This window comes from Pundamilia nyererei, unplaced genomic scaffold (genome assembly GCF_000239375.1).
Source record: "Pundamilia nyererei isolate P.nyererei 1_Seehausen unplaced genomic scaffold, PunNye1.0 scaffold00047, whole genome shotgun sequence".
NCBI lineage: Eukaryota > Metazoa > Chordata > Actinopteri > Cichliformes > Cichlidae > Pundamilia > Pundamilia nyererei.
Window position 1 is genome coordinate 2658149 of NW_005187448.1, and position 15980 is coordinate 2674128.

At 42.6% G+C, this 15980-nt stretch overlaps 1 protein-coding gene across 2 annotated transcripts in view; it reads right to left on the reverse strand.

Moving 5' to 3' along the window:
* znf385a (zinc finger protein 385A) overlaps window positions 1-14759 on the reverse strand; it is a 49234-nt gene extending 34475 nt beyond the window's left edge. Inside the window, exon 1 of one of the 2 annotated variants that reach the window (XM_005732602.1) lies at window positions 14142-14759. In XM_005732602.1, the coding sequence (XP_005732659.1) occupies window positions 14142-14151 (10 nt within the window). In that variant the 5' untranslated portion in view covers window positions 14152-14759. Of the gene's footprint in view, window positions 1-7773; window positions 7790-14141 lie in introns of those variants that run through there. The other variant, XM_013910672.1, reaches the window with a different exon arrangement.
* Window positions 14760-15980: the final 1221 nt, after the last annotated feature.

The following is a 15980-nucleotide window of genomic DNA, read 5'->3' on the forward strand; positions in this document are numbered from 1 at the left end:
GAGAGGAAAACCAAGTCCGATGCTGCAGTGTAGGTGCTGCTTGCCTGTGCTGCCCGGGCCTCTTTGTTATTATGATTTATTTTTTAATGAGCGGCACTGCCCTCCCCTCTGCCACACAAAGCCCTGATTGAATCTGGCGTTCCATTAGCATGTTAAAGAGGCCCAGCTTCATCTGTGAGCCGCTGACTGACAGTGGATATCATCTCTGTAATTGCTCCATATACTGGACCCAGAGAAAGCCAGAGACACAGAGAGAAAGAGAGACAGAGAGGGAGAAAATAGTTGTGGGGGGGAGGGTTGAAGAAAGATAAGGAGGGAGGGATTAGGATTTAAAAGTGGGGATGCTGGAAAGAAGGGGGAGATGAGAGGGGCTGGTGGATCGAGCTCCATCTCAGAATATCTCAATTTGGTACAGTTGGTACCCCATGCAGAGCAGTGGGAATAGTCTGTTTGAATAAGTCATTTTTTTAAAGCTACACTCGCAGCTTTTGACACTTATCAAAGCAAAAACAGTGGCAGCGTTTCGTAACAGAAGCCCTGCTTTTACGAAGCTGTTACACAATCAAACCAGAAATGTTATGTTTGTCGCTGTCGCGTCAGGTAAGGACGTGACACTCTGACGCGTTTGTGCGCACCACACGTCCCTCTCCGTGTCCTATGCTCTCTCCTTACCCCTTTACAGAATGGTTTTATTGTCTTCCTCTATTTTTGCACTCACTCCCTTCTCTCCAACTCTTTCACGTCTACTTCCTCATCCCCTGCATCACTGAGCGCCTCCCCTCCACCTCCTCCATGGCTCCCGCTATTCCCTTTCACTGTTCCCCTCTCTCCCTCTCTTTCTATCTGCCCTTCTCTGTCTCTGCAGTAAATGGTAATTGAACAAACCATGTGGTGGAGAAGAGCCGCAGAAAAAGATGGTTATCTTAACTCCACATGCCATGCATCCAAAATTAATCCTCCTCCTTCCATTTCTCCCTCGCTCTCTATTCCTTTGCTATGCTGTGACAGTGTGACGTGCATGCAGTCCCACAGCATCGTCAGCCCTGTGTATTAACGTTGGAAGACAGCCCAATGGTACCATGGTGAGCGAGTGTACATGTGTGTGTATGTGTGAGATTACCATGTGCAGTGGCAGCATATTTCCAATCCTAAGGAAGCAAGGTGACAATGAAAGATGTTTCACAAGCAAAGGAGGATGCACAACACAAAAGTGCACAACATTGCAACATTGCTTTCCTCATCACATCCCATTGCGATTCTGGTATATTTACTATAGATAACAATAATCTATTTCACCAATCCTTTTGGGTCCTCATAAATACTTTCAAGTTTTATTTTCACACACTCTTCAGTTAGACTTAGGCACGGAAACTAGTTGGGTTAGTTTAGTAAAAGATAATAAAATGGAGCTATTTATAAAGCTACTCACATTTGAAGCTTTTCCTCCATTTTCTGAGTTATGTGAGACAAGAATGCAGCTCCATTTGACGTATGTTTAGTCGTATAAAAAAGGAGCAGCAGCAGCTGCAGGAAAACAAGACCATAAATGGAAAAGATGTGTTGATTACAAATGTAGGTCTAGATAAAAAATAGTGTTTCTTCCAAGTTAATTGAGAACTTTAGTTTCTTTAGTTATATGAAAACTTTTTAGGAGACAGGGAGCACAGAGCACAGACAGGGTCTGCATTCCTCCAATAAAAACACATTGCTCTTGACAGAACGTGTTTTTTTATCAGGTAGGAAAGCTAAGTTGCAACATTATTTCACAGGAACACTGTGGTTTGATATTAAATAGTATTTTGAACCAGGTCAAATACCTATACGTGCCTCCCTTTTTCTTGTTATATATGAAACCAACATTTCGGCTATTTATTATCCTAAAACTTTACATTTTCTAAATGATCTTAACTCGAGCCTAAAACACAGAACACCTAAAGACTAAGCACTCTACAGAGACACTCAATCGTGCGCACACATTCGCACACCCTCATCCTGCTGCACCCTCCAGGCATACTCTGCTCCACTAACACAACACGAAATCTCTGACACTCACAACACATTTACATGACATTACTGCTGAAGTGCTATAAAATCTGTGCCTGAATATCAACTGTTGAGATGCATCATTTGTTTCTGTGTGCGGAGGAATCTGTGCAATAGCAACGCACAACAGGAGCACTCATTTAAATTGAACTTCTTGTCATGAACACCACTTTACCTTTGGCCTGTAAACTTCGAATATTAGAGAAAGTGTGTGTGTGTGTGTGTGTGTGTGTGTGTGTGTGTGTGTGTGTGTGTGTGTGTGTGTGTGTGTGTGTGTGTAAAAAATGAATTTTGAGTTGAAGCTATATTCAAGTGTGCATGTTAGATTTTAATGATCTCCTTTGGGCTCCTGTGGGTTGCTCTGGGTTTAGCATGGTAATCAAGGAGCATGTTGACACACACTGTTAGTCAGATTGATGTGTTTGTTTGGGTGGTGCAGGGCTACGCGGCTTTACACAGTGATGGACTACATTAGCCACTTGCTACTAATCTGAGAATTAATGGCTTTCCCCAGTGATGTGGTTCCCGTGCACAATGTTTTATTCAGATGCTCGCTGGGTCCGTTCGTAAAGTATTTAGATCTATCACTGTTAGGTTCCCTTGGACAAACACTCTATCCAAGTCAATGTAGCCATGTCTGAAGAGGTAGTTTGTCACCAGCAATTATCCTCCAAGTTATACCCTTTCTCAACTATCTCAAACATAGCAAACAGGACACGTGAAATTTTCAGATTCCCCTAAGGTCAATGCTGACATATGTATGCAGGTGCATTTATCTAAAGAAGGAGACCAAGAGAACCAGATGACACAACTCTCTTCAGTTCTATTTGATTCCCCATTTTATGCAAACGTGCTCTGACCAAAAATCATGTGTCTATCGAAGGCTGCTATTGTAGTTTCTAAAGGTTTGACCACAGTTCTTAAATCAGAGGTGTAATTTTCTCATGTCTGTTTCTGTTCTTATACTGAGTTTCCATGGCACGCCGATGATGCAGACTGCGCGTTTGTGTTCTAGCTGCTGCTAAAAGGATAGACAGCTGTGACGCTACAGTGATGACGACAACAAACCATTATGTAGACTTTCCCGTTTGTGCCCTGCATGCTGCATACCTCCCACACCCACCCCCTTTACTCTCATCTCTCTCCATCCTGCTATTGGAGGCTCAGACTGCGGCAGAGCAGGGCAGTGAGATGAAAAACACAATGATTGTTTCTGATGAACAAGAGGGGCTCCGTGAGAGGGAGAGAAAAGAGAGCGGGTCTCTAAGAGTGACAGAGCAAAGGGTAGGAGAACGCAGGAAATCAGAGCATTGTAAAGGTCAGTGTTTGGTTATACAGGAACACCGAAGACTGTGGAGAGTAACAGCTCCGCCTCCCAATTTTGTGTATATTTGTGTGTAGTTGGATAAGAGAAACTAAAGGAAGGAAAGAGGGAACAGACAGGAAGGGAGGGCGCTGGGCTGTACAGTAAAGAGTCTCACCTTGTTCTGCACCATGCACACACAGCACCCCAGCTGTCATCCAGCTTCACTCTCTTTCTCCGTCAGGGCCAGTGAGGACATGCATCATTCATGAGCAGAGACTTATTTGGCTGCGTCATCTCCTCCCATAACTGTCAATAACTTTTTCCCGGCTGTGGCTTCACCTTTACTTCAGGAGTGTGCACTGGACGCAGACAGCAAATTTTACATCATAAATAGCATTTTGTCCTAGAGACAGCAAACTGCAGAAAGTTTTAAGACAGACTAGGTGGTGATGAATCTATTTCCTCATAATGTTCAAGATTGGGCATTCCACCATTTGAAGCCATGGGACCTAATATCTGCGGCACAAAGTGAATGATACAAAAGTCTTTTTAAAGGGCCGAAAGCAAGTGGCACTCACTGTAATTTAGAGCAATTAAAGGGAATGTATTTAAAGGAAACCCCGAAACATGTCCCACAGAAATGTAATGTTCTAAAATATATATCTGCTCCTTTAGGAAAAGAAGAACCAACATGTAGAAAAATGTAACAAGAAAGGCTAATTATCTAAGAACTGCTGTGTCCTGCCCTCAGCACCCTTTTTGTCCAGCCTGTCCTCTTTCCTGAGCCCATGCGACGCAACCTGCTGCGAGGCTGCCTGCTGTGAAGGTCACTCTCCCTGCAGCTATGGATTACACAGGCACGCACAGTCAGGCAGAATACGATACTGCCCTTGAGGAGAGGTCTGAGGCTTTGGTTGGCAGAGACAAGGCCTCTGGAACTTATGGACCCACCAGGACCAGCCAGTGTGATAACCAAGCAACCTCATGTCAAGAGTTGGTAGGTGGATGGAAAGGAGCAAAATAAATAGAATAAAACCACAAGAAATCTATCACTTCATACATTCATCCATTCAGAGGTGGGAAAGAATTAAATAAATATACAACTATATATACAAATACTGTAGGAATAATAATGATTTTGCATTAAACTCACCATTACACAAAAGAATAGAAGCTACTTAAAATATTAATAAGAAAAGAAGCAAACAGGTATGGATAGAAATAAAACCCCTAGCTGAGGAGTTCAGGATTCACACATGGTTGTAAAGCTGCAGCCAAGTGCTTTAAAATGATCAACAAAATCAAAATCTTACAATCCAATATAATGAGTTGCAATATTCTAGATGTGACAATTTAAAGCAGCAACTAAGACCTTTTGAAGATCAGCATGAAGAAGAACAATGGAGCAATAAAGCTGAATAGTCCAGCTAGTGTGCAGAACGGCAGTAATCAGAGAGACAAGATGACAGATTTGGTGTTTTTGGTTGCTTTGTATAGTCATTTTAAATGGAAGCTACAGTAGAAGATGCAGCAAATATAAATAGAAAAGAAAAATCAATACTGTGCTTTCTAATAATATGCTCCAGTGGAAGCATATAGACAGAGGGGGGGAAATGGCTATGGATAGAGGCTTTTGGAACATATCACGTGGGCGGCATAGGTGAAGAAAAAAACATTTATCATTAACAAATGATAAATGATAAATAAAAAAAAGACTGTCCAATAAATCTGCATGATTCCGACTGACTGAAGACCGGGCGAAAATTGAGGAAAATTAGCAGCGAACAGTTGGCTGTTGTTAAGGTCATTAGTTACTTTGACCAGCCCTGTTTCAGCGCTCTGAAGAATACAAGGCTGGTCTAAAAGGATTAAAATCAATAGTCATCTTTGGTTTCTAGTGAAATGGGTCAAGTATTTCATGCTTAGGGCTGGGTGAAAAACTGCCAGTGGATAAAGGATAAAACAGTGGAATCAAAAGGGTTTTTTAAAATATTTTTAGAGAGGAACTTAGTTGTTAAAGTGTCATAATTTTAGCGTTCAGCTGTGTGATGTGAAAACACTTAAACTAACCAGTTAGCAGCTACGGGTCGAGGTCCACAATGTGGTAGTTAGGACCCACACATATAGGGACAATATGACAAATTTTTTTAGTGAAGGAGAATAAAACTGATTGTCAGTGTTGGGGACTAATGGAATACATGTACCGCCGTTACGTATTTAAAATACAAAATATGAGTAACTGTATTCCGTTACAGTTACTGTTTAAAAAGGTGGTATTCAGAATACAGTTACTTTGCTGAAATAAATGGATTACACGGCGGTATTTTCCTGTTTCATATGTTCAGCTATGCCCTCTCTATTTCTGTTTCCACGCCCCAAGCAAAACACGCATTAGGAGGCTCTAATGCCCGTGTCTCAATCTCGCCGCCCATGTCCCGCATAATGATGTGAAGCAATATTTAAAAAAAATATTCACAAAAATGATTTAATATGAAGGCAATAGGCAGAGTGTTACAGGCATAGGCCTAAAGCATGTAGCCTCATGGGCAGTGTAGTCCGTGCTGCAGGGAGAATGGACTGCAACTCTGTGAGCGAGGGAGGGGGGAAAAGGAGAGTGGAAAAGTACGATTTGTCACCGAGCAGAAACGGAGCTGGAAGCATGTAAATATAATAATAACCACTGCAGCCAAAAAGAGTGCCTGACGAGCGTATGGCGAGTAACCTTCAGTAAAAGTAATAATTCACACAGCAATAGCACATTCATGTAGTTGTAAAAAGCATGATTATATAATCCAAAGTATTCAGAATACGTTACCCTCATTGAGTAACGTAACAGAATACGTTACAAAATACATTTTGGGGCATGTAATCTGTAATCTATAGTGGAATACATTTTAAAAGTAACCTTCCCAACACTGCTGATTGCAGATGATAGAAGATGCTTCAGTTTCCAGCTTGTCCTTCTGTTACTTCTTTCTTACCTTTTTGTATTTATCTAGTATGGTGTGTGAATTAAGAAGAAAAAAAAAGGCAATTTCAAGAAAAGATTTTATTTTTCTGTTTTTAGCAGGTGCTGCTGAAACTGGCACCGCTTTGAAAGTGTTATTAAATTTAAACATTAAACACAATAGGTTTTCTTAGTAGAGGTACAATGAAACTAAAAGCTGAGGATGAGAAACAACAATCACAGGCACAAAAGGGAAATTTAATACCACGGTCTTCAGTCGTCACTCTGTTTCCTAGTTTGAAGTCAAATGTGGGGGATGGCACCTTTTATCCTGCAAAATGGTGCAGTGAGGGTCAGTGTCCTCTGAGTGGGACAGGAGCCATTTGACAACACCACTCTCTGGAGTCATGCCACTGTTTGGAGGTCAGAAAAGGAAAAAATATATATATATATAAAAAATATACATATATACCCACACACAGACACACATGGCATTGTCCTCTCCCTGCTGTGACCTTAATTTGTTCTGTCTTGAGTATGAGTACCTACTGGGCAGCTGATGCACCTTAAGAGAGCAAGCTGACAGCATTATATATATATATATATTGTTTTGAGCATATGCATGGGAAAGATGCAGACAGACAGAGGAGGGTAAGGATTTGAAAAATAAAACACCACAAGGACAGACTGTTGGTGTGCATGTGTTTTGAAGACTGCGAGTCTCAGGTGAATTTTGCTCATATTCACAAATTCTAACTGGCAGCAGTCTGAAACCAAGGCTGATGTTGGTGTATGCAGCACCACTAATAACAGCAAAACTCCCCAAAATAAATAAACAATACACACAAGCTGTCTCTCTGCAGGCTAATCTTCTAATGAAGATTTGTGGCAGTGGCTGCTTGGTGATTATTGGCCTAGAACGAACACAAAAGCCATCTTCTCGCTACTGTAAATAAAACCTCGCATTTACACAAACGGTTGCAGGTGAAAATGAGAAAACTTAGGCTGGAGGCAGAAATGTTACTTTTATAGCGTATGGGCTGGCAAATGTTTTGCTTTGCTGTGCTGTCAAACGTCTCATGCTACAGTTAATAAGCAAAACCACTACAAGCCCAAACATTAACCACCATTATTCAGATTTGACAAATGTAATGTGAAGTCGCTTATGTTCATGCGGTAATTCCTGTCTCACTGGGACAAGTGCACCAATCCTGACTATGCTAATTTTATGGAAATGTTTGTTTCCATCCTTCCTCTTCGGTTCCATTTGTTACATTTTATCAGTTCTCTTTTGAACTACATTTACTGCCACTGCATGTTAGCTGAAAGTTATGTTAAATATATAAGCAACCATTCCTCCATCTGTGCATCTCACAACAGTGTCTGCTGCTGCTGCATTAGGCAAAGCTGCCCAGTGGAAAATCTTTACATGCATAAATGCAAAAAGGTGTTTTTTTCAATGAGATACACGACTCACATGAATGACCTCAGGTACCTCTTCACCCCTGCGTCCCTTACAGCCTTCTAATCCACACCTCTCTTTACCTTCCCTGTGCACCCCCAAGGCAGGGAGCTGTGGTGCAGGTCCCGGCAGAGTCCCTTATCATCCCTCCCGCTTTCCTACTTAGGGGTAGGGCCGCATGTTCAGGGGAGAACTTGTTCAAAGACAGGTGTGCATACCAGACGCCTGTGTTAAGACCTACGCCATGCGGTTTCCATAACTACCTGCTAGTGAGGCTTCCCCGGCACTCATCCAAGACTGCGCTAAACCCTTCTGATAGCTCTAGCTACACTAGCTGTCAATGGGCAAGACTCCACAGAGGGCAGGTCGGAGCTCAACCTACTGACGCCTTTTTGTCACCCAGCCTTTCTGCTACTCATCATCAAGCATCATACATACATTTAAACATGCTGGAAGAGATTTAGTTGGCAGAGGGAAGGCGTTAGGGGTGGAGATTTAAGCTATTTTGAGCTGTTCATGTAACATTAAGGATTAAAAGCTAGCTTAAGGCTTCTTGGAACCAAACGCTGGTAGCATTCATTCAGTCTGTGTGCCCAGCAGTATGTAGTTGAGCAAAGTGAGATTTGTTTAGATGACTGAGGTACCATAGTGAGGACATGTCCTTGTGGTTATAAGTGAAGTTCAGGCAGAGCTTTAGGACAGCAGTATGTTAGATATACTGCTCATATTTCCTCTTGGTATGAGTCAGATGATACAGAGACAGAAGTGCTCCATGTTTGCTGTCACAAGGAAGCATGGATTTCACCCTTTAGCCTAGCTGTAACCAAAGAATTGTCACTCCACCCCACATCCAGCGTTCCTCATCTCACTGTTTTCTCATTTCCTTCTTTATCGCTTAGGTCCCAGTCCTCCTACACTACTCACTCAATCCCGCTTCTCATTCTGTGCTTCATGGAGATCCTCCTTCTACCCTTTAGCTTCCTCCTTGCTAGCCATGCTCCTATGAAATGACCTTGCTGCAACTCAATTGATTTCTCTTCTGTCTTTGTGTGAAACCCTATCTCAACAGCACTCAGAGGAATTTCCTCTTCCCCCCCAGAGCTGGAAAGAGCTAATTCTCTTTCATGAGGACACTTTTCACTCCATTTTATCTATCTGCTTTCCTCGTTCTCTTCCCCCTCCACTTCTACTCTCTTCTCGTTTGAGCACACAGAAATAGAACAGGCATGATTAATGCAACATCTTTCGCAGCCAAACGTTAGCTTTGCTCAACCTTTTTACACTTGGCTGCCGTTTGAACCTTACAAAACTGCAAGTGAATTATCAGATCATTACATCATCATAAATGCTTGATTCTTTCTATACATGAGTGTGATCAGTAAGGAGATAACAAAAGGAATAAGAGATCAAATAAACATTTGAGTATAGGAATTATTTCACGATTTCATATATGACATACAAACTGCTGAATCAGATAATAACAGTATACACTGAATACTCAAATCTCTTCAATTTAATTTGCAGAATTCGTGTGCAATTAAATCAAAAATTCAACAAGCAGTGAATATAAAAATGGTCTTATTATAGATTTTATGTCACTGCACTGTCCTAATAGTCCAAGTATTTCAAATTATGTTAGAGATGAATAAAATAAACCATTGCATAACAGAGTGCCATGTAAGTGCTCAGCATTTTCACAGGAGTTGTTCTGAACTCAGTTATGATTCACTAACCCTTATAGTGAGAGAGAGAGTACTGAAGAGAGAGCTGAAAAAGTGATTTTTTCATGTAATGTAAAAACACTGATTACTTAAATATTTAACCAGTGGCAGTGCAGTGTTAAACAGGAAGCAAAGCTTTTGATCTCCAGTCTTTCATCAAAGCAGATGTATGACACAAGATGATTCAATACCAGTATGGGCAAAAGAGAACACCTGTGCAATGTTAAGCCACCTTGCATAGGGAATGTAAATAAACATATTAACAATTTTTTTTGTTGCACACAAGAAACCCTAAAGAAAAGAAAGTCACAGTTCATGAACATAAATAAAATAAAAGACAATTAGTAAGCTTTGTCATGAAAAAAAAGAGCACAATTAAGCAAAGACATCAGGAAAATAGATGACAAAAAATATTACACCTCTACATGATAAAGGCAACACTGTCTCTTTGAAAACACTAGAGAGCTGCAGTGTGAAGAATCATCTGTGCCTCTTTCCACTTTGTGATCAGACAGACTGTTGAAGCATACAGAACATTTTCCAGGCTTCAACTCCCAGGTGTCTTGTAGCCCCAGGATTCCCAGTAAGTAGTCAGCCAGCTTGCCTTGGTGAATGCACTAATGTGACACCATAATCACGCACAGGTGCATTTCTGTGCTTCACAGCGCAGCAGCAAAGCGCCAGGTTTTTTTGGTGGTGGTGGCAGGTGCCGTGGGCCCTAGTGGGTGCTTCATAAAAGGCACAAATCGGTTTTATTTTCACTGTTTGCTTTTTTTACTTTATGACTATAACTCACAAAAAAATACTATGTTTACTCCAGGATCATTCTAATTTTCACTAAAAAAAAAAACCTTTAATACAGGGCACTGCGGGGAGACCAGTGGAAACATGGGAGTCAGGAAATCACACACCTTTACCTTTTGCTGCTCCGCAGTGTGCCACACACACACGTGCACACACACACACGCACACACAAACAAACACAATGGGTTTCCATCCCACCAGTCCAATAACAGGCCTATTCATTAGAGTCTCTTACAGACAGTATTGACAACCTGCTGACACACAGTCACTCCAGCATAAACAAATGGAGCAACAGAGAAAAGCCAGGCAGGGAGGGGATGAGACCTAGCAGCTTTTTGATGGAAGAGGGATCTCCACAAACCAGGGGTGAGCTAGACTTAAAGAAAGAAGTGGCAAGCCTGCTACTTGCTCCTGCTCACACATATATCCACCTAATATCCCTTGCACACACATTATACAGTCCCCCTACAAAGGAGTGCCACATTTATCTTACATGCCAGGTCAGCCCTGACCTTTGTGGCATATTGTAATTACTGTCATGGGAATAAGTCTTTTTTATTCTGTGCCTTGGTATGCAGAGCAGCTATAAAGGTGAAGTGGGTCAAGCACACTGAGCTACTCATCACACAGATCACACAGCACAATGCCATAGTCTTACCTCTTCCTGCTGAATGGCATCATGATATTCTACAACACAAACTGGTGAAACCAGAGGTCCACTTTGCAGAAAGGTAGAAAATGGGGTTGCAGAATTCCTGCAGTTCCAGCAGCTCTCAAGTATTCCCCTTATGTCTTGGATATGCAAAGAAGCGTAGAGGAAAAATACTGGGGCATGAATACCAAATATCTGGCTCATTAATGAGTTATAATTACTATGTCACTTTGACATAAACAAAGAGAGCAGCACAGTCATGAAGAAAATGGGGATGGGGGGCATTGCTGATCTGCTCAAACACATTTTTTTATGATGTCTTTGACTTGACCTCTGGAACCAGGTGTGTGCAGTCAATTAAAAGAAGGGGGTTGCAGAGCTCGGTGAATGGAATAAGCAATAGCTATGCAGACAGGAACAGAAAGATAAACTTTATGGAGACAGATGAGGTAGGAGTGGACGCTCAAACACAAAAACAAAGAGACAGATCGGCTGCATGGCCCTGAGCTCGGGAGGTCAGATCTGACTCAAACAGACAAGACAGATGAGACATGAAGCAACGTTTAAACATGAACTGCTCATGACATGACAGGTCCTCCCCCAAAAACTTTGCAATGATGCTAACAAAGTAGATTTTACCAGGAATGCTTGTCAGACAGTCACCATGCAATATCTGGTGACAGTAAGAGGGCAATACAGACAGTTCCTGTCTAAATGTGGACTCCACACCAGGAACTCACTGCAGGCGTAGATGGTTTGTGCTAGACATCATGGCGGCTGATCACCATGACTCCACAGTCAACTGAGAAGCTCCACACTAACAGGAGCCCAGCGATCATGTTCGTTATTAGGTCGCCATTGTTCTCTTGCTGCTTCTCTCTCTTTTTTATCCACAAACACACACATGCACACGTGCACAGACATGCACACACGCACGCGCACACACATGCGCGCACACGCATGTACTGACCAGCAGCAGTCTCATACCAATACCTCGGTGCAGAGCCCATGCCAGACAGACAGACAGCAGACAGACAGCTATGCTGGCTGCCTGCAGCTTTGTATATAAGCACACTGCCATTGCAATGATCAACTTCAGAATTGTCATTACTATTACAGCAGCCAAAAGCCTCTGTCAGGCCTCCAGAATGCCGACAAAGCTAATGACAATAGAATTGTCTACAGCATCAGGGACAGAGCCGCACTGGTAAAGGTTGTTTGCTCAAGGTCACAGAAAATAGTGGAAAGAGAAAAACACCAGTAGCCATGCAGACACAATTGCTGGAGCATGCGGTTCTCGCAGGCATACTCAAAAACACATTTCTTTCTTTAACTGCATTTTTATAACGACACACATTTCCAATTGAGATATGTTATCACAACGTTGCAGATTTATATCAGGTAGCTTAATCAGGAAATTTGCTGATTGGAGGTCGACATCAACCAGTGCCAGAATTGTAAAGGTCATTACAATGACATTACCCTTTTCAGAAGAAGAAAGCTAGAAATGTCAAATCACTCAGTAGCCACATCATCATGCAAATGGAGCAGAATGTTAGGCACGAGAAAATCTCAGTGTTCAGACAGAAATAATGAAAGATGCCTATCTGAGTGACAACTTAATAAGCAGAAGCCTTGGGTCAGCTTTTTCGGCAGGTGTGAAGTGGAAAGGTTTGACAAATCATTAGATGCAATGAGAAACACACAGATTTTGAACGTTAGAGCCACAGTTCATAATCACCGTTTCTGTAAAATAGAAAAAAGATCTGTGGCGTAACCAGTTAACACTGACATCAGTCTTTATGCAGAGGCCAAATTTATGTTACTGCACAACAGAAGTTACGTTCCGTGTGATATTGCTTTCATCACAATTCAAATACACACACTCCAATAACTACGCTAAAGTTTAACCTCAACCAGCAGAGTTGTAGTTGAGGGGGGGGGGGGGGGGGGATGTTGGTGTTAAGATGTCCTACCCAAATATCATTTACGGGAGCTGCTGCCTGATCAAGACAGTACTTGTCTGTTACATGAGGCTCAAGTTGAATTGTTCATTTTTAACCAGCTTCAGAAGTGCAAAATATAACCCTTAAAATAGAGATACATTTTAATGTTATTTAACAAAAATTAAAACCCTTCCCAAAGTGAAAAAGTTATCTCTTTGATGGCTGTTCTAAAAAACTTTAGTGACTGGTTGAAAACCTTTAGCTCACAGGTACACACACACTTTGAGCTCCCACACCTCAGACTGCATGACTCCCCATAATCATTAAAGTTATCTGCTTGAAAAACATGCCTGCCGGGAGAGCAGAGAAGCAGAACTGCGCCTGAATCAGCCCAGGCATGCGTTAAAACAAAGTGGCCTCTCCGGGAGAGCGTGCATCAACGCACACACACATTTCGAAGTAATACATGGGCAGTAAGCACACACGGCTTCACAGTCATGGCCATGTGCAAATAAGAAGACTCTAGAACATTTTTACAAGCGAATTTCCTTTTAAAACCTCTGTATGAATCTACAAGCCGAATGCAAAGCGCACACAGACCACACAGAATCCCCTCTCCTAGACATGGCCACTATGAGACCAGCATACTAAAGAAGAAAGTGCTGGCTGACTCACAACACAACAATGTCTAGTAACTGGAATCTATACTCTCCTGCATGCTAAGGAATGAATCTTCTTTTTAAAATGTGTTTGATGACTTGGACGCTTATCATTAATCAGGATGGCAGCAATGCAAGGTTGAGGAGAAATTGAGTGCCACAGTAACAAATCATCAGAAGAAAGTCACGAATTCTGCACTGACTGTTTGTATAAAACTGCATGACATCAGTTATCACCAAGTTCAGCTGAAACCATCTTTGTCACATCTTTGACAGAACATGAGAGTGGTGGAGTCTGGTCATGTGACCAAACAGACCATAATGATACAGTCCAGCGCAAATGCTTTGACCTTCTATGTCATCACTCACACCTGCCACATAAATGGCACACTATTAGCGTAATTACAAACACTATCTGTAATTTAGAGGTTGACCCAGGCGCTTGGTATTGACAGATGTCTCTGTGCAATCAAAACCAAGCAGACTACTAAAAAAATAAATAAAACTGAGCTGCTGGTGGCCAAGTTTAAGTAGGGATTAGTGATTCAACAGCCTGACTGATGTCTTCTAAAATCCGATGCGCCAAAAAGCAACAACTCACCCAAAATCATTGCTGTGCGTTGCCTTTGGTGTCCCTGGGTTGACAAGTGTTCCCTCACTGCCCCCCGTCTCTCCTGTTTTCTCCAAGTGTACAATGGCTCCAAAATGTCTTTTTCAGAGTTGCTCTCCACTCTCCAGAAAGAGGCAACTCAGAGAGGTAGCGCTAGATGTGAGGAGAGACTGCTGCTGCTGCTGCACATGCCGTCCCTTGCGCCTGCCCTATCCAGGTGAAAAACTGAGTGTGAGAGAGAAACAGCACGAGTGTGTGTGTGTGTATGTGTGAGGAGGGGGGTCCTCTGTTTCTGCAGTGGTGGCTCAGGTAAGCCTCAGGACAGCACAGAGGAGACAGAGAGAGAGAGAGAGAGTGAAGAAGAAAAAGAGAGAAGGGGGAGCCTAAAGTGTGACAGCCAATCACGCTGGCAGGGGGGAGACTACAGAGCCAAGATCTTCTTCTCCACAGCAGCCAGGAGGAATTGTGGTGTGGTCTCCAACAAACAGCTGACAACCAGTTTCCTGTCTACTGTATCACTTCAAAAGGAAAGCAGTTCGATCTACTTTAAAGTCAACATCTGCTTTGGTCTCTCTCTATGAAGCACACAACTCCCTTTCCCATTCTGGCTTTCTCTCCCTCTCTCTGCTCCTTGTTTTTTAGGGATTGGATATAACCTAAAGGCACCTTACATGCCTCTGCTCTGATTGGTGGCAGGTTCGACCAATGGGAACAGCAGCAGGCACTTGTCATCATGCAGAGTGGAAGTCATGAAGGGGAGACAGAGCTTGACTGAAAATGCTGTCTCCCAAAACCAATTTCTCACTTTTATTTGCCACATTCTCCTCACCCATCTCCCCCTCACAGTGAGCCTGGTTTTCTGTCTGTTGCATTCGCTGTTTATTACCTCCGCCTCGCTACCCTTTGACTCCATGTGTGTGTGGACTTGTAAGGGGATTAACCTTAACGCTGTGCACATTTGTGCTTCTCTCCCTTTCCTCCCTCCATCTTTTCAACCTACCCAGACAAAGTTACACATTCTTATCAACATCTGTGGTTTCATCAAAGGGGATAGACTTGAGACTGGGAGTGGGACTGGGGGGGGAGCAAGCAAAAAGGAGAGATGAAATAGAAAGCGACAGAGCGGAGGAAGCAGAAGAAGGAGGGGCAGAGATTAAACTAAATACAAACTGACAGAGGAATGAAGAGACATTGAGTGACAAGAAGAGACAACCAGAAGGATTGAATATTGAGACAAAGACAGACAGAGTCGGACACAGAAAATGGGCTGCGGAAAAATTTTACTATCGACCAATGCAATGCAGTCAGTGAATGAAGAGGAGCTTCACAGCCAGCTTCTTATGGTCCACTTCCTCCACACCGAGGAGCCACTCAAAGAATGCCTGCTGTCATGTTGAGCACTAGTCTTTGCCTCTCTCTTTCTGTCTCTCTCTCCAGCTTCCCTTGTGAAGAGAAATCACAGAGAGACATTCGGAAAATCACACAGCCACGATGTTATTGAGAAGCTCAGCGCTTAAGAGAAGGCTTAACAAAGCTGTCAAAAAATTAATCCCCTTGGGCGGGCATGCTTGCAAACACATACAGATATAAACACGTGAGCCTGGGGCTACAGAAAATGCTGCCTGATGTTCATTGTGCCTCCTCTTGTCCTGCTCTCTCTTTCCTTCTTTCTCTTCTATCTCTAGCTCCACCACTACCCTTCTCACTCTCTCAGGCTGAGGCTGTGAGTCACAGGGTGTTGGAGTGAATACTAAGGAGGCTGGCTGACACCTCCAATACCTCTCTTTACAGCAGCTCCACTGCATACGTTTAGGCTACTGTATGTAAACA